The following is a 19552-nucleotide window of genomic DNA, read 5'->3' on the forward strand; positions in this document are numbered from 1 at the left end:
TCATTAGTTTGTTTTTTGTAGAATTGTGGGAATCCGAGAATTTGTGACAGTACTTTAAGAGCTTGTATTTGAAATAGCCTACTTAAAATATATTATTTATATTTTGTCTGACATGTCTTTTTATTTGTGAATAAGACACATTTTTATCCCTAGGTTTAAACTGTAGGGGAAAAACTGTTATTCAGCTGTATCAAGATGTAAAATCAAGAAATAGATTCCTGCACACATATTTTAATTCACATTTCCATAAATGGACACTAAAAAGGACAATGGTTTTTTTTTTCTTCATTTTCAGATTTCTATTATAAAAAACAAAACAAACAAAAAAAATGGGATGTTCGGTGAGGCTAAATATAAATGATGCATTTTTCTTCTTCACTGCTAGCTAGCACATCATGGAAAAGTTTGTGTAAGTACAGCCAGGTCAACAAAAAACAGCATTCACAACAAATGTCACAACTATTAAAACAAAGATAAGAAAATATGAAGTACAATGATGTGTAATGAAGAGAGACCGCAGTGTGTTATGTGTCTCAAAATATGAGCTTCTGACAGTATGAAGCCGAACAAGCTAAGAAGCCACTTAGAGAGTTCACTTCCCGAACACAAAGACAAGCCCATTTATTTCTTCAGAAAAAAAAAACTGTTGTGCACAACAGAGTTGCTTTACTAAAGCAGCTTCTGTGCTAAACACATGCTCACATCAAATGCTGAACTCACCTCCAACAAAGTAGCGTACAGAGTTGCTCAGTGTAAAAAGCTGCACACAGTAACGGAGGAATTAATACAACCTTCCGCTATTGATATTGTTTCAACTATGATTGATGAAGCAACAGCTGTCAGACAATATTATCGCAAAGCGCATTTATAACATGGCAATACGAGAAAATCGTTTTGCTATGCAGATGGATGGGGGTCAATGTTTGTGTACCCAGGCTGGTTACAATATAGGCTAAAGGCACAGTAAAACTATGGTCTTATAGTTGGTTTTACTTATTTCCTTCAAATGACAAGAATGAGACCAAATAATCATATCAGACGTTACAGGTCATCACCCAGCCGAGTGATCTCGTCCAGCAGGAAGTCAATGTCCTCTTGCTGTGTGGCAGGATTGGAGAACACACACCTGAAGAAATTGACTTTGTCTCCCAAAGGCTGGTAGCCAATCAGAACAGAGCCCTTCTCCATCATCCTGGCTTTGATCTGGGGAGCTACCTGCAGAGACATAAAGAATGAAGATCAACACCAAGAGAATGAACCTTTGTCTTTGTTCTGTCAGTTTCTTCTAAACTCTTTTCCATCATTTTCAATATTCAATATAAATTGAAGCAGTGGTCCGGGACCATTGCTAAATGAGTCTCGAGGACCCACACTGCAAAAACTGAAATCTAAGTGTGATTAAATATCTTAGATCAAGGGGATATATTCTTTTTTTTTTTTTTTTTTTTTTGTCTGATAAGATAGTTCTTCTTAGTCAGCATCTTTTATGTTTGACTGTTTCACTTGTTTTAAGTGTTTTGGTCCTTAATTATCTCAATAAGATATTACAGCTTGTTACTGAGATTTTATGACCTATGCTGAGTAAATACATGCTTCTAGAAGTAGAATATTATATAATATATAAGTTACAAAGCTGTTTCATCAACACTTACAAGTATAAAACTGCTATTTCAAAGTAATCATTTCTTATTTTAAGCATCACTAAGAAATCATAACTTTGACATCATTTTACCTCTTCACATACTTAAAACAAGCAGCCAGATGGAATCAATTGTTTTATTATCAATGAAACAGTAGAAGTGTGTATTATTGTGTAGTGTGTATGTAATTAACTAGTACATTGGCACATAGCTGTAAACTGACACTTGATATTTAGACATTTAACATGAAACATTTAACAATAACAAAAAAATATCACTTTTTATTAGTTAGAATACACTAATTCTATGGTATTTTTGGGTTCGTTAACATGAGATATTTTTACTTGTTTTGGAAAGTCTTGGGAAGCCAAATTTTCTTGTTCCATTGCTAGATAATTTTGCTATTTTTAAGCAAAATAAATCTATATTTTGTACTTCTTTCCTTCTTTTTGATAGGTGGCTTTTTGCAGTGCACTGATGTTCTTTGCTTACCTGATGGAGTTTTGTGTCTCTGTCATGTCCATGTGGCAGCCCACTGAGACTGGGAGGGATGTACCAGAAACACACGTTACTGTGCTCCGGCTGTGTGAGAGGCAGAGGAGAGACAGACAGACAGACAGACTGGAAAATGAGATAGATAATGGAACTAACGGGATTACAAACCTTTTTAAACAAATAAACTGAAGGACTAAATACTGTAAAAATATATTGCCAGGTTATACTCAGTACATATTTAGTGCAAGACAAGTGAGTGCACTTTTTGAAGGTGCAAATACATTGTTTATATTCTGGGATACATACTGTAACTGTAGCTTTTAAATAATTAAAATTATTTGAAAAATAGTCATTGAAATGCTGTTAAAAATATGGATATATTTAACCCATATATGAAATGTATCTTGTTATCAAATTAGATGTCTTTTAACTCTGTTGGGACCAAGGTTATAATAGTTTTGGATTTCGTTGTGATTTTTTGTTTTCAAATTCAGTTAGTTTTAATTAGTTTTTACAGTGAGTTTGCTAGTTTTTATTATTATTTTTTTTTTGGGAAAATGCTTAGTTTTAGTTTAGTTTTTATTAGTTTTAGTTTTTTTGTAATGGGGTATTTGTTGGGCGCCAGATTCAAAAAAGTCACAATAAATGTTTCCTTTATTTCCTTTGTCTGATCCATCTCAGCCCCAATAAGTTTAATAAGTCATAAAACCAGATAGATGAAATAGATTTAATATCAACCAAAAAGGTTTAGGTATGAAAAAAGTTGACAAAGACGACAACGAAGGACATTTTCACATCATTTTAGTTAGTTTTGTAACCACAAAATACAGTTTCAGTTAGTTAACGTTTTCAAAAACTCTGGTTTTTATTTTTATTTCAGTTAACGAAAATGTTTTTTCAATTCTAGTTTGCGTTATTTCGTTAGTTTTCGTTAACTATAATAACCTTGGTTTGGACGTGATGTAAAAGGAGTGTGAATCAAAAGATAAATGTAATTATTTTTTACCAAGTGAAAACAAGCCTTACTTTGTTTTTGAAGACCAGTTCAAAGTCTGTCCTCCTCTGCAGTTGATCATACAGATACTCAGCATTCTCTAAGCATTTGTTGACCTGAGATCCAAAGCCCTCTGAGCCCTGAGAGAGTGAGTGACAGAGACAAATGCTGTGTCTCACTTAACATACTTTTGTGCTTCCACTTGCTAGTTTGAGTGCATAAAGTGCGTTCACACTGACAGGATGGAAAAAATATAATCTGAACCCTGGATGTTGCACTCATATTGGTCAATAAATTGAGTGTAGAACACTGGACACTTTTTAACCTGGACAGTCGCTATCTCTAAGGAAGTGAAGCAGCCAACAACATATTTCAATCCTGTGAAAATGGCGGGTGAGTAAGCATAAGTAAGTATGCACACAAACGTTATTTATGTATTTTTTACAGCCAGTACCACTATACTGCCCTACAAAGCCTAACTGCAGTAACTACATTTTTGGTCAAAATTGAGTTATGACTAAAAATGAACTCCTTGATGTCTGTTTTATCTTGTGACAAAGTTTTAGATTTCAATTTTGCTTTATTTCAGAGAAATAATGATATAAAAACCACAAAATCCAACTCAAAACCAAGCAGAAATTGCACTTACCACGGTTTGCTTTGGATATACTAATTTAACTAAAAAATGTTATTATTATTATATAACTTACATTATAAGTTTATTTAAAAGGGAAATTATTATCTAGATAGTGTTCAAGTAAAAAAAAAGTTAGATAAAATGATAATAAGACTAAAATAAAACATTTATTTGAATACAGTTTTTTAACACTTTTAAATAGACTTATAAAATATCAATTTGAAAATGTTTATTCACTGAAAACTAAATATGAAAGCTGAAATAAGAAAACATTGTATTTACTGCACTCTGTTTATCATTATTATTAGAACCTTTTATAGTGATGCAGTACTTTTTGGGGTCAAAGGTCAAGTAAATCGTTATGATTTCTGAGCGTAAAAATTGCATTATCAATACATGTAGAAATAAGTGTTATGTCACTAACCTAACTATAACCCATTTGGCTGGCCAGTTAGAAAACATTAAAAAACTTTAAAATCGTTTTTCTCAGTTTCACCCTTTGCATAGTTACTGCAGTTAGACTTTGTGGGGCAGTGTACTACAGCCTCATATAAGCCAATAATGGGTTCATTTATCGGTCTTAATTGAATAACTGCCGATATGCTGTGATACCTACACATGATTATCACCAGATATACATATTGGCTGTGACCAATTTAAAGCTACAATACCCCGTCAGAATTTATACACTACGCAAGTTAGTGTCTAGTCTACACAATGGCTCCAGTTCAATATTTCTGTCAGACAGATTCCATGAAATACATGATATATTAGGTTTTCATACATAGTTAGCTGAAGTTCCCTACACTGCCCTACAAAGTCTAACTGCAGTAACTACGCAAAGGGGAAAACTGAGAAAAACTGCTTTAAGGTTTTTTTATGTTTTTTTTTAACTGTCCAGCCAAATGGGTTATAGGTAGGTAAGTGATATGACACTTATTTCTGCATGTATTGATGATGTCATTTTTATGCGCAAAAATCATGATGATTTATTTGACCTTTGACCCCAAAAATGTAGTTACTGCACTCTGGTTTTGCTGTAAAAGATTCTAATAAAAAGACAAAAACAGAGTGCAGTAACTATAATGTTGTTGTCTTCTTTCAGCTTTTATATTTTGTTTTCAGTGAAAAAACATTTTCAAACTGATTTTGTTATCAGTGTATTTAAAAGTGTTTAACAACTATATTCAAATATTTGTGTATTTTAGACTTTTTTCTTTTACAAAGAAATGTTATATTTTAGTCTTAATATCATTTTATCTCACTTTTTTACTTCATCACTATCTAGATAATGATTTCCCTTTCTAATAAACTCATCATTTCTATTATTTTTATGTTTCAATTAGTATATACATCCAAAGCAGACCGTGGTAAGTGCAATTACTGCTTGGTTTTGAGTTGGATTTTGGGGGTTTTATGTCATTATTTCTCTGAAATAAAGCAAAATTGAAACCTTAAACTTTGTCACAAGATAAAACAGAAATCAAGGAGTTCATTTTTAGTTATAACTCAATTCTGACCAAAAATGTAGTTACTGCAGTTAGACTTGGTAGGGCAACATAGGTTAATAGTTTGTCCGTTGGTGGACCAAACTAAATAATAGCACAGACAATTATATCAGTGAATTCGGTGATTACTATTCATGTTTGTGTGTAGACTCTACACCTGTCAAGAATGTCAAGAGATGTCAGCCTCAACTGTGGCGATATGCATATTTTAAAGCAAATAAGAAGAGCTTATTAATTTGGCCATCGCTGAAACCAACCACAACTTCACCTGATCCTTTATTGATAACAATGTATTCAGTATGATTCAACTTTTCCTGATTGCATGGAACTGGACCAGGATGAGGTTATGTAACATCATCAAATCCATAATGAGTTTGTAACATCCTGATGTCAGTTCTGATCTTGCATTAATGCACAGATTCATGTAAACTGAGATCCAAGCCACCGACTCAGTATGTAAACCAACATTAACAGAAAGAAGTTCAGTTTCAGTCTGGTTTAAAGTGTAGCAGGTGTTGTGTTGGAATAAGGATATGAAGCTAATCAGAATGGGGTTATGGATACCTTTGCCTTCCACATGAGCCAGAGTTTAAAGACATCAACATGTCGTCCACACTGGATGCTCTTATCTCCAGTGTCATAGCTCACATCGTAGGGCTTGTCCGTCTGGAAAAGGTACTCAGCCCTCAACTCATTACAGCTGTGTAAGAGACCCTGCAGAGGACAGAGGCACAGAACATTCATACAGGAGACAGCTGGAGACCTGACAGACAACCTTTACAGGAAACTAAAGGAGATTTGAGAAGAGATGGACGAATTACTGACCGAAAGACTGACTATATAGGTATACACTGTAAAAAATGTTTGTAGGCGTTACAGTAAAACACTGTCAAATTGAATGAGAAATAAGGCGTCAAATTAGAAAATTGGCATATTGGCATATCACTGTAGTAGACACTTTTAATTACCGTAGATCAAGGAATAGTACAAAACTTTTGAAAAACTGTAGAAAACACAAAATATAAAATTTTCATGTAAAATTAATGGAGAAATACCATATTGTCACAAGGACACATTTACCCTAAAAAAATAAAGGGACTTTTTAGTCCAAATGACAGTTTTTTCCTGATATTTTCATTGAAATTTACAGGAGAAAAGCCACTCACTGTAATTTTTATGGTTCTGGCAACAGCTGCTGGTATTTTACCGTAAATTAAACAGGGTTTTTTTACAGTGTGTGTGTGTGTGTGTGTGTGTGTGTGTGTGCGTGTGCGTGCTAAAAAACTATATATATATATATATATATGCTGTCTGAGTGGAGTCATTGGATAGCTTTTATCACAGAATTTCAACCACATATATAAAAACATAACCAGTTAGCATCTGTATTTTCATCTAGACAACCAAAGATCTTCTCCATTTCTTCCATTAAAGTTTTCATGCAGATTGAGGGTAAATAAATAGCCGACAGCCACACAAGCTGCTTTGGATATTTAGAGATTCTTGATAAAAGGCAGGGAATCACTAATGTTCACAAAGACCACAAATGAACCAAATGTCATGGTAAATCATCCAACAGTTATTAAGACATTTTACTCTGAACCACACATTTCAACCTCAATGATAATCACTTAAAGGAAAGAGCAGAGAATGTCTTACTCTCTTCTTGATGAGTATGACGGAGCACTGCAGAGGGACGCCCATCATCTTGTGAGGATTCCATGTTACAGACCAGGCTCTGGAAAACAATCCTTTATAATTTAACAATTCATACATAGGCAACTTTAGATAGATAGCTAGATAGATAGATAGATAGATAGATAGATAGACAGACAGACAGACAGACAGACAGACAAACAGATAGACAGATAGATAGATAGATAGATAGATAGATAGATAGATAGATAGATAGATAGATAGATAGATAGATAGATAGATAGATAGATAGATAGATAGATAGATAGATAGATTACTTTGTTCATCCCCGAAGGGAAATTCGGTTGTCACAGCAGTCCAAGTGAAATAAAATGCAATAAAATACAATAGAATAAGATAATGAGGTAGCATTAATAAAAACAACACTAGAAAAAAACACAGAATAGAACAAGGACACAAGTTAAAAAAAGCAGATCAGTTGGTAGGATGGTTGGCAAGATGATGGTAATGATACTGATGATATGATGGCAACAATGCTATGGTGACTAGACGGTATATAATTATAATAATAGTACAGTATATAGTGTATAATATGTAATAATAAATAGTTTCCAGGCAAGCTGAATTCACAGTGACAAACAAAGGCATGCTTTATGAAATGGTTGGGTTGTGTTTTGATGCAGTTACCGTTCAATGCCCTGAAGTTTCATCCTGTGCCTGTCTGACATCAGAAGGCCTCCACCCCACGCCGCCTGGTGAGACAGAGTCAAATTCAAAAACACACTGCTTCACTTCATTTAAGGCCTACTAAATCTGGCTGTACCAGAACATGCAGGTATGGGCACAAATACATTCTATACAAACTGATATTATGACCTTAACCGCCTACATTGAAAAGATGAGCTCTGCTGTTCTTCCCTACAAAGTCTAACAGCAGTAACTACACAAAAGGTAAAACTGAGAAAAACTGCTTAAAAGGTTTTTTTTTAAGTTTTTTAACTGGCCAGCCAAATGGGTTATAGGTAGGTAAGTGATATGACACTCATTTCTACATGTATTGATGATGTCATTTTCATGCTCAAAAATCATGATGATTTATTTGACCTTTGACCCCAAAAATGTAGTTACTGCATTGCTATAAAATGTTCTAATAATAATGATAAACAGAGTGCAGTAACTATAATGTTGTTGTCTTCTTTCAGCTTTTATATTTAGTTTTCAATGAATAAACATTTTTAAATTTAATTTGTTAAAAGTCTGTTTAAAAGTATTTAACAACTCTATTCAAACATTTGTGTATTTTATATATTTTTATAAAAAGAAATGTTATATTTTAGTCTTAATATAATTTTATCTCACTTTTTTACTTCATCACTATCTAGATAATAATTTCCCTTTCAAATAAACTTATAATTTATATTATTTTTATGTTTAAATTAGTATATATATCCAAAGCAGATGGTGGTAAGTGCAATAACTGCTTGGTTTTGAGTTGGATTTTGTGGTTTTTTATATATCTATTTTTCTGAAATAAAGCAAAATTGAAATCTTAAACTTTGTCACAAGATAAAACAGACATCAAGGAGTTCATTTTTTAAGTTATAACTCAATTTTGACCCAAAATGTAGTTCCTGCAGTTAGACTTTGTAGGGCAGTATTTCCCTCATTATGGATATGAAGTGGCCAATCAGGATAGCTGCAAATTCAGGGGTGCATGCTGAGTAAGTGAACAGCCAATTGAAATTCAACTGGTGGAACTGTAATGCACTACTAATCCTTCAGTTGACAATAACAGACATTCAGCAGATGTCTTTTTTAAGAGCGACAAATCTAAGTGCAAGGGTGTAAGCACATTTCTGAGATCTTTCATGAACCAATTAAAAGAGTGCAACAGTCACAAAACAGTACCGTTACAGCAGAGTATGACACAGTACAAGGATATTGTGCCATGCCATAACTAGAGAAAGCAACGTACTGGTTCGACAGCCTCCACAGATATTATGGTAGAGGTAAATAGCGTTAGAACATTTCTGATTTAGGACAAAAGCTGATCCAGAGTCGGTAAAAAGTGTGTCAGTGGTTAAGGTTAGGGAAACCCAGATTTCGAGAAGAGTTGGGATGCTGTGAAAAACGTAATAAATCAGAATGCAATGATCTGCAAGAAAGAGAGAGAGAGATGAGGCACCTTACATCAACATGCATCCACAGTGCATGTCTATGGCAGATGTCAGCGATTGCATTGAGAGGATCAAAGGCTCCGTACACTGTGGTTCCTGCTGTCGCATTCACATAGAATGGAACCAAACCCTGGAAAGAGGGATAGAGGTTGGTCTCATATGTACTGTAGTATCTGTTCCAGCTGTCAGGTACAATATATATACACATTTGTTAAGACTTTATATTAGGGAACACATATTCAACATTAATTAGTTGCTTATTATCATGCAAGTAAGTAACATATTGGCTCTTAATTAGTCATTATTAAGTAGTTATTAATGCCTTATTCTGCATGGCCTTATTATACAACCAGTGAGACATTAACTAAGAGTTTTCCCTCAATAACCTCAGAATTATTGCTTATTAGTAGTAAGTAAGTAAGTTGTTGTATATGAGTTATGATCTTAATATGCTTTACTTTGTATGGACGTGAAGGAAACCATGGAAACGGCAAATAGCCACCTTCTCCAGACCTTTGACGTGACTGGTGGCTCCTTTTGGACGATTGGATGAGGATTGGGTCAAAGTGGGTCACTGGTAGACTAACATTGGCGCAAAGTGAGCCACTTTGTAGAGTAATGATTGACATTACAATCTACCAATCCTCATCTAATCATCCAAAAGGAGCCACCAGTCACGTCAAAGGTCTGGAGAAGGTGGCTATTTGCCGTTTCCATGGTTTCATTCACCGCTATGTAGAGACATACAAGGTAAGATCATAACTCATATACAAAAAAAACTGTAGGCTACATACTGGGATATTTTCTTTTCCTTTGTTTCATACCTTTTCTTCAGCTGTAACAATGGAAGACTCAAGTTCAGCTGGAATCATTTTCCCTCTTAAAAGACCAAAAGTAGACAAAGGCTCAGTAAACAGCAACTGACTGTGTTCTTTTTTAATGCACATTGACTCGATAAACCCCCGACACCAGCAGAACCACTTGCTTTCTACAGGAACTCAGACATCAATCAACATACTGTATGCACAACAGTTTGTTGACTGCTACTACTACATTCAAAGCTGCAACAGGTGAGCAAACATTTCCTTTTTCATGCATCACATTGACTATGAAGAAACGTGCACTTAGTGAGTGTGTGACTTACCCACCTTTCATCGCATTTCACTATGACCACATTCTCACTGCCCATCCCCAGCACGGCTGCAGATTTTTTCACTGAATAGTGACTCTGAATGGGTTAAAATACATCCTTTCATCTTCATTCATCTCAATTCAAAGACAACACAAACAGGTACATTTTTCTTTCAGTTGAAAGCCTTGACTGCATTGTTGGCTGCTTCAAAGGAGAAGTTCCCCGGGGCATGTCAAGTGTGAGAGTCATGCATGTCAGGAAGAACTCACTTTTTCAGTTCTTGTGCACAAAACTTTTGGTATCTGTAGTGCCTACCAACCCCTTATCATTAACATGCGTCCTAGGTTATCAGATCACTATTGTACACTGCCCTACAAAGTCTAACTACAGTAACTACATTTTTGGTAAAAAATTGTCTTATTAACTTAATCTTAACTAAAAATGAACTCCTTGATGTCTGTTTTATCTTGTGACAAAGTTTTAGATTTCAATTTTGCTTTATTTCAGAGAAATAATGACGTAAAATTGCAGTAACTACAAAATCCAACTCAAAACCAAGCAGTAATTGCACTTACCACGGTCTGCTTTGGGTATATAAACTAATTTACAAACATAAAAATAACAGAAATTATAAGTTTATTTGAAAGGGAAATTATTATCTAGATAGTGATGAAGTAAAAAAAGTTAGACACAATTATATGAAGACTAATATATAACATTACTTTATGATATTAAGTCTGAAATACACAAGTGTATTTAAGTGTTTAACACCTCTATTCAAAGATTTATGACAAAATCCATCTGAAAATGTTTATTCACTGAAAACAAAATATAAAAGCTTAAGACAGACATCAACATTATAGTTACTGCACTCTGTTTGTGCATTACTATTAGAACCTTTTACTGCAAAACCAGAGTGCAGTAACTACATTTTTGGGGTCAAAGGTCAAATAAATCGTCATGATTTTTGAGAATAAAAATTCCATCATCAACACGTAGAAATAAGTGTCATATCACTTACCTACCTATAACCCATTTGGCTGGTCAGTTAAAAAACATTAAAATAACTTTAAAGCAGTTTTTCTCAGTTTTACAGGTTGCATAGTTACTGCAGTTAGACTTTGTAGGGCAGTACAGCTCTTACAGGTATGAATTCACTCATGATGCTCTGAGGATGCATTCGAGAATGTTAAGACCACATTCAGAGTTGGTCTGGGCCATGAAAAATAGCCCACTGCATGGTCAGTTAATTTAAATAATGATAATAATAATAATACATTAAATTTATGTAGCGCTTTTAAAGGTACTCAAACTCGCTTAACATGACAAACAAACAAACAAACAAATAAGACACACACAAACACAAAATACAGAAAAAAAAATTAAAAAAAATTAAAATGAAACATCTTGTCTTTCCTCGGATATACCATAATGAAAAAGGACCCTCAAGTCAAACTTAAAATGAATCTTGGTTAATATTTTATTGCTCAAGCTCAACAGAAGTTCAGGTGGAGGTTGCAGAGCTACAGTATTCAATCCACATACACTGTAATAAATTATTCTGTAGTCATTTCATTTTACTTAATATATTTGATAAAATGTATTAAATATAAATGCGTCCTTGATTTTGAGACAGTTGTTTAAGTAACTTTAATATAAAAATGTTTGAGATAGAATCTACTTATTTTGATCACATTAAATATAATCTTTATGTGTATGTAAGTCTAAATCAAGAGAATTTTGAATGAATCCAACACAATAGAATTAGTCCGTTTTTAATTGACAGGCACTTCCTGTTAAGTTGTTATTAACTCAACTTGTAACTAAGTTAGATTTAATTAATAATATTGCGTGCAATCTGTTGCCTCAATTTTATTGAGTAGCTATTGTTTATCTTTTTTTTACAGTGTTCTCTGTTATTCCTACAGAGTGTAATAGTGTGTGACGTGTCATTACATGTTCTGAAGTGAAGAGGGCCAGCTGAGGCAGAACTCCCATCCCCCTGGTCTTCACCTCTGGGTAGAAGTGATATCTGGCAACCAGGATGCTGTACAGGTTGGATATTGTGCCTCCTAGAGAAAACAATATGCACAGTTTATGGACAAGTAGCAGCCATACTATATTATAATACTGGAAAGAATACATTATGAACTGGATGCTGACAATGTCCAATTTTGAAATTACAATGTAACTTTTTTGTTAGTTGCACAAAAAGTTTATTGAAATATCTACCCTGGTTAACGCCAGACTATATCACAAATGAGATACAGTCTGGAGACCACCTGTTCATTTCTCCGTAAAGGAGGCGTGGTTTACCATCGTCCAGAGCCGTTTATTGGATGCTACGAATGTCTATCATAAGCATCTGTAGGTAGCTCTTAGCCAATCGTATCAGTTATACCAGATGACATATGTAGAGTGACAGAAATTCGATGAGGAAGCATCGAGGAAGAAGACGACTGATGTTTACATAGCCAGACTAGCCCATCTCTACTTTGGGTCTAAAATGCTCAATTCTCCTTCTGCAACGTTTTTCTGCAGCATGTTCTGGTTCTGGTTGCTCTGTAGTTTCAGCTCACAGTCTACCGGGTGTGTTGGTGTGTGTAAGTGTGTGTGTGAGAGAATATTGGAGGGAGTTGCTTGCTGCTTCGCTTCTCCAGTTCTTGCTTTCTGCAAGATTCTTTCATTTTTCGCCTTATTCCCCATCATGTCATTCAGCCACACACATCCACTGATTTTATGGGCAATAGACGAGCTGCTGCGGGTCTCTGGGCGGCTCCGCTGTCCCCCGGCTCGTAGCCAGATCACCGGCGTTACAGCAGTGAGCAGTAGTGGGGCTAGTTGGTAGATTAGGCTTTTGCCAAATCCTGTCAGAAGCAAGGCTAAAACATCCTTTTTGGTGGTGAAACAGGAGTGTAAAGCCAAACGTTGTTCTTCTTTTAAAATAAACTTTGGCTCTAAACTATCTAGAACACTGTCTACAGCTAGTAGATCCAAAGAGAGCTTGGCGTCTGCTGCAGCCATTTTGGATGCGTAAGCAAACTACAAGCTTCCGTCTGTCCAATAGTACGCGTCATCGTCTTGCCGTCCCTCCCCGTTTTGTGATTGGATACCAAAAGCAGGGCTAAGAATCGGCCATGGACACCAGACTGTATTGCAGTTCGAAATGAAATCGAGCGCGCAAGGCAGCATGGGTATACCCAGGCTATGAAATATCTGCAAAACTGTGCTAACTGAGACTTTGCACACCTCTGTTATCACACTGAGAATAATGGTTAACGTGTAGTAGTTGAACAGTTGTCTAAATTGAACTTGGATTTTTGAGTCAAAATAAAGGTGAAATAATAACTCAGCTGTTTGCTTCTGGAGATGTTCTCTGTCACTTATAACCCTTTAACAACTTATCTGCCCACTCATTTCTGCCTTACCTTTCATGGATGTATTACCTGGACAGAAGAGTCCGTCTCCCTCATCATCGGGCCATCCCACAATGCTTTGCATCTTGCTCAGCAGAAATTCCTCCATAAGTATGAAAACAGGGGACACTTCATATGTAAACCTGTAAAAAAAAAGTGTATTGTATGAAATTGTAAAGACAAGGCTTCTTTTGCCTTCTTGTTAATATCTCATTTTTTATCTTTCTGAACTTCAAAGATCATTATATAAAGAAATTAAGTTGCGCTAGAAAGGCATTTATCCCAAATTACTACTTAAGTCACTACAGGACTATTGCCAGGGGACATCCAGTGGCACATTTAAAATACTGGGGAACCAAATAAATCATTTATCCTGTCAATTAAATATAGTGGAGTAAAAGGTCAGGTAAGTAACAAGTACCTCAAAACTGTTAAGTCCAGTATTTCAGGAAACTACTTTAACCTTAGGCCCAACTACATCCCACCACTTATGAGACCTTACATGTTAGTGTTGGCTGTGGAGGTTAACCACTCGGCTGCTACACCAATCACATCCAGACCTGAAGACAGCTGGTTCAAGAAACGGGGATGGCCTAGAAAAGTAAAAGCCAGAGGCCATAGATCAAGGTCAAATAAGTAATTGGTTAAGAGAGATAGAGGGGGTGTGTGAAAAGCAGGGTTAAGAATCGGGCTATCTCCTACTGAACACCTCAAAGACTAAAATGATCATAGATTTCCACAGGCTCAAGCCCCCCTTCAGCCAGTGAATATCTGTGGGGTGGACATAGAGGCTCCTCTCTCTCCATTGCAGGACAGAGAGATTCAAAAGATCCTTCTCTCCTACAACCATCAGGCTGTCTCATTCTAACAGAGATTCTACCAGACTAACTGGATTTCCCCTTGGGGATGAATAAAGTAATTTTGATTGATTTGATTGATTGATTTGATTTGGCCGCACAGGACAATGGAGGTTGTTTTTGTTTCTTTGTTTTGTAACTCAGCATATGTCAAAAGTAATTTTTTATCTGTCCAAATAAAGTTATTGATTTCCAAAAGTAATGCAAGAGTGATGCCCTGAGAATGTCTGCCCACTGCTCCTTGCATGGTGTGTTCACTTGTGTGTAAAAAAGGATGGGTTAAATGCAGAGGTCCCAATTGTGGGATTAATAAAGTAATTAAAAAAAAAAAAAAAAAAAAGATATAACACAACATGGACCACTTATCGTAACGTAGATCCACTGGTGGCGGTTCTAGGAATTATTGATTCAAGCATGACGAAAAGCCACATGGAACATCGTATGGTTTCGTTTGTCAGCCTACTTGCGCAAAGATTGATATTACTAATTGGAAACAAAAGGCAGCCCCAACTTATGCGAATCTAGACATTAAGAGCTGGAGAAAATCAGATTCTTACTGAAAAATCAGGAAACAAAGTCCCCTTAATAGAAGGAAATAACTTTTATTTTATTTATTTTAATTTTATTTTATCTATTTTTATTCCTGTCTCTGCTTATTTATTTATTTATTTTTTTACTTTTGAAGAGTGTATACATGTTTGGGTACATATATATAGGTATAATCTTTTTTTATCTCCTACATCTGTCTACTTTTCATTTTGAGATACATAAGTTAATGCAACTTAAATTACCTTTTTAAATGACCACTGTCTATTGAAGACACACCCTTGATTATAACAATATTGCTCCAAACTTCCACCAGTTTGGAGTGGACTTGTTTGGAGTGGACTTGTTTGGACTTGTTTGCTAGATGTAACCAAGGTTCCAAGAATCCTAAACAGAACTGGTTCAACAACCAAATTTAGTTTGGTGGAAAAGGGATAATAGTGGATACAGGAGGCTGTAAAACATTTACAATATGTCATCTCCAGTGCCACACAATCAGATGCAAATTCATTACAACCAAAGTCCCTCTAGCGTGCCCCTCACATGTGCAAGGGCAAGGTGCAAGGGCCAAGTCATTTTTGCTTGCATCTTTAGTTATATCTGTATTTTTTACAAATCAAAGTTGTACAGAACTGGAAAACTTTCAGTGATTGATTAACACACACCTGTGCTAACACCATACTTGAGTGTATCTCTACAGTCCACTAGTATCTGCTCCAGAGTTTCTGGTTGGTCCGGTAGGTCCAGATTGAAGCCCTCCAGTCCCTCCTTCAGCTGGTGAGGATGGTGGAAGTCCAACACCTACAACACAAGGAGCAGTATTTTTCCATTATGTAAATGCCTTGGTCTCATATTTAATAATCCATCCATCCATCCATCCATCCATCCATTCTTGTCCGCTTATCCGGGGCCAGGTCGCAGGGGCAGCAGGCTAAGCAGGGCATTCTAGACGTCCCTCTCCCCAGCCACAACGTCAACTCCTCCTGGGGGACCCCGAGGCGTTCCCAGGCCAGGAGAGAGATATAATCCCTCTACCGTGTTCTGGGTCTTCCCCGGGGCCTCCTACCAGTTGGACGTGCGTGGAACACCTCTAATGGGAGACTCCCGGGAGGCATCCTTACCAAATGCCCAAACCACCTCAGCTGACTCCTTTCGACGAGAAGGAGCAGCGGCTCTACTCTGAGCTCCCTCCGGATGTCTGAGCTCCTCACCCTATCTCTAAGGCTGAGCCCAGCCACCATACGAAGGAAGCTCATTTCGGCCGCTTGTATTCCGCGGTCTTGTTCTTTCGGTCACTACCCAAAGCATTCTCCACACAGCTCCTGTTTGCAGGCACCGCAGCAGCAACACCTATAATTTCCTGTTTCCCATTTCAGAAATTCAGACTATTGGTCTCATTCAACCAGTCCCACCATTTTCATTCACATCTTTCAATTAGCTCCAAAACTGGAAAACCTTTCAGTTGCCTCACAAGAAGTTATTCTTAATGGTCTTTTAGCCTAACTTACCAGCTGGAAACAATTATAACTCCGTCCATCTAACACTACAATTTATATTTGCAACTCTTTATTATATATGTATTTAATTTCATTAAACCTTTATAAAATTACATAGTTGTGGTGTGCTTGTTTCTAGCCCTTATTTACACATTTAAACAACTTCCTTTTGTTACCTTAGCAGAGAAAATTGTTTACTCCAAAAACTGCCATAAAACTATATAGTAGTATTATTTTTCACTTTCACTGAGTTAAATATAAACTGAGTCTAGATCATCACTACCAAATATATATCAATACAATTTGACTCTTTTAACACCAGTTACTTTACATAATGCCCCTGTTGGTATGAAAAAACATCTTACCTTAGAAAACAAAAATATCACGTTCATAATGCTTTAAAATATTATTTATTGATATAAATTATTCAGCAATTACCACAATCAAAACGAGTGGAGAAAATTTTAAGACAATAAAGGCAAAAATGTCAAAATTACCTTGGAGCTCCTCTGATTGGACTTGCTGATATAACCCAGCAGGATGTTAACCAGCTCTTGCAGAAACCTTCTTGTCATCCCCTCACTGCCTGAAGCTGGTAGCAGGTCTACACACACACACACACACACACACACACACACACACACACACACACTTTTTTTTAACATTTATTTCCAAGAGAACATACCATAACCGCTACCTAACTTTCAAAACAGATTTATTTCCCTAGAACATGAGTTATACAAGACAAACAATACTTCAGTTGTCTAACCTGGGATAAATGGCACGTGGACAGGAATAATGAGACATCTAATACTGCTGACACAGCCAATTATTTATTCTGTGATAATAAAAGGCAAGTACGGGGTGGCTGTGGCTCAGTTGGTAGAGTGGTTGCCTCCTGATCGGAGGGTTGGTGGTTCGATCCCTGACCATGGCAGCCTACAGGTCAAAGTATCCTTCAAGATACTGAACCCCAAATTGCTCCCGATGCTGCGTTCATCTGTGTGTAAATGAATTCCCAATGGTGGCAGGTAGCCTCTGCCACCAGTATGAATGTGTGTGTGAACAGGTGAATGAGCTCAGTCTGTAGTGTAAAGCACTTTGAGTGGTCGCAAAGCTACTAGAAAAGCGCTATATGAGTGCAGGTCCATTTACCAGTATGTATTAGCTATTGGGAACTTCTGTCAGTCACCTCTCACAAAAACAGTACAGCTGTGTGGCCTAAAGGTCTGTGGTTAAGTTGAGTTTACGCCTTTTCAATTTGCTCTGTGAGATTAATAAAAACAAACAATCCAAAGATTAGCTTACAGTAGGGTTTTCACATATGACATTTTCCAGCTTTTGTTGTTTGTGACATCAAACTTAATTCAGGTATCAATTGTCCTTAAATAAGTCTGATACCCTCAGTAACCCCTCACACCACCATCAGGGATAGAGGCCTCCAATCCTGACTTCCTGAGCTCTCACCTTTGCTGTAGATGTTGCTGAAGTCAGCAGGTGTCTGTTCTCTGTCTCTGACCGTTGCTGAGTCTTCCTGTTTGTCCCTCACAGTCGATTTATCAATGATTCTGTCTGAAAGCACAAAACAAATGTTTGTCAGCCAATGTGCTACTGATGGCTAAGCTAAGTCTGAAAGTGTGTCAATGTCAATGTGTCAATGGATAAACATCATCCTATCTCCTCTGCCATCCCCACAAAACAACCGACACCCTCAAGGTTTGGAAGTCAATCTAATCCTCTAAATGTGCATTTGTGCAAAATTTGTGCCATTTTTATGTTAAAACTTAACTTAAGATACTGTAAAAATGTAGCCTGATTTGAGTTTGTATGCTGTCTGTCATTCTATCTACCTCTCTATAAATATCTGTGTGTGTCTCTCTCTCGGACATTTCAAGGACATTAGTGGTCAAGAAATGAATTCTTAAACATTTTGCATATTATTCAAATGGATAGAAGTACTATGATTTAATGAACAACAACCAACACTGCTCACTGCATTTCTCTATAGAATGCAGGGTTTGTTACAACACAATATTTCTAGATTTCATGGCATTCAGATGTTTTACAATCAGCATTTTAAGTTTTAAGTCACTCTTGAACTGCTGGTTAATGGACTGTTTATTTAGACCAGTCATCATTTGCAAATATTTCTTGATATGTTTAATGACTATGTGCAGTGCACTGAGATTTAAATTTTCTAGGAGAAAAAATAATGTGCATTAAACTAGTGGAAACATTCTGAATAGAGAGGACACACTTCTGCATTTATGTAGCTTTCTGCCAAAATTTGAATCTTTTTTGTCCTTCACAGTAGTTTTCGTAGTGGTTTAAAGCGGATGAGGTTTATTTGGAAACAGGTGATGACGTACTTTTTGTTTTTTTACACCTTACATCTGCAAACAGACAGTGGGTTGTTTGGTCACTGTGAATCAATAACTTAACCAAACCTACCCAAAGTTTATAGGTGTTAAAACTTGACTCTTTTTTTTTGTTTTCTTTGGTGCATTTCTCATATCTGAATTGAAATGATCAAAACTATCTGTTCAAACTCCACAGTATCTTCTCACTTGTGCTCACCATAAAAGCAACTTCTCATACTTTTGAACAAATTGCAAATGCTTAGGTACGTTCATGATTATGTACAACTGTTTGCTGAATGCTTGAACTCCCCAAAATATCTTTGCATTAGTTCAATGCATTAGTCACTACATGCAAAATGGTTGAACCAGATGTCTCAATCTATCAAGAATATTTTATATTTCTTTTAGACTGTTTTTTTTTTTTAAATAAATGTGTTATGAATTGATTCATTGCTCTCAGGTGGATCCTGACTATAACCAATAAACAGGAACTTATTATGACAAATGAAATCAAGTCTTTCAGCTCACTGAAAAGAGATGCTTTTTAACAGTAGAGCTTTTGTGAACTTTACAAAAAAAGTATTGAAGAACTGCCATACCCAGTTGGATACATCATATGTGTATGTGTAATGCTATGA

The 19552-nt window shown here is 36.1% G+C and overlaps 1 protein-coding gene across 1 annotated transcript; it reads right to left on the minus strand.

The window, feature by feature from the left end:
• Positions 1-292: 292 nt before the first annotated feature.
• gad3 (glutamate decarboxylase 3) lies at positions 293-17163 on the minus strand. The gene is made up of 14 exons (XM_059344333.1): positions 17052-17163; positions 15724-15859; positions 14158-14248; positions 13686-13798; positions 12196-12311; positions 10256-10335; positions 9932-9986; positions 9121-9237; positions 7618-7682; positions 6934-7012; positions 5839-5988; positions 3162-3269; positions 2133-2222; positions 293-1215 (listed from the first exon to the last, which is right to left on the minus strand). The coding sequence occupies exons 1-14, from the start codon at positions 17127-17129 to the stop codon at positions 1042-1044; spliced, it is 1452 nt and encodes a 483-aa protein (XP_059200316.1). The 5' UTR covers positions 17130-17163; the 3' UTR covers positions 293-1041.
• Between the last annotated feature and the right edge of the window lie 2389 nt (positions 17164-19552).

The sequence above is a fragment of the Centropristis striata genome, chromosome 11 (assembly GCF_030273125.1).
Source record: "Centropristis striata isolate RG_2023a ecotype Rhode Island chromosome 11, C.striata_1.0, whole genome shotgun sequence".
NCBI lineage: Eukaryota > Metazoa > Chordata > Actinopteri > Perciformes > Serranidae > Centropristis > Centropristis striata.

Excerpts from the sequence above, each read along its gene's own strand:
- gad3 (XM_059344333.1), bottom strand. The coding sequence starts at position 17,129 with ATGACAAGAAGGTTTCTGCAAGAGCTGGTTAACATCCTGCTGGGTTAT. Across the intron at positions 9,238-9,931 it reads TTGTTACAGCTGAAGAAAAG|GGTTTGGTTCCATTCTATGT; the intron begins GTATGAAACAAA and ends CCCTCTTTCCAG. Across the intron at positions 3,270-5,838 it reads GGCTCATGTGGAAGGCAAAG|GGCTCAGAGGGCTTTGGATC; the intron begins GTATCCATAACC and ends TCACTCTCTCAG.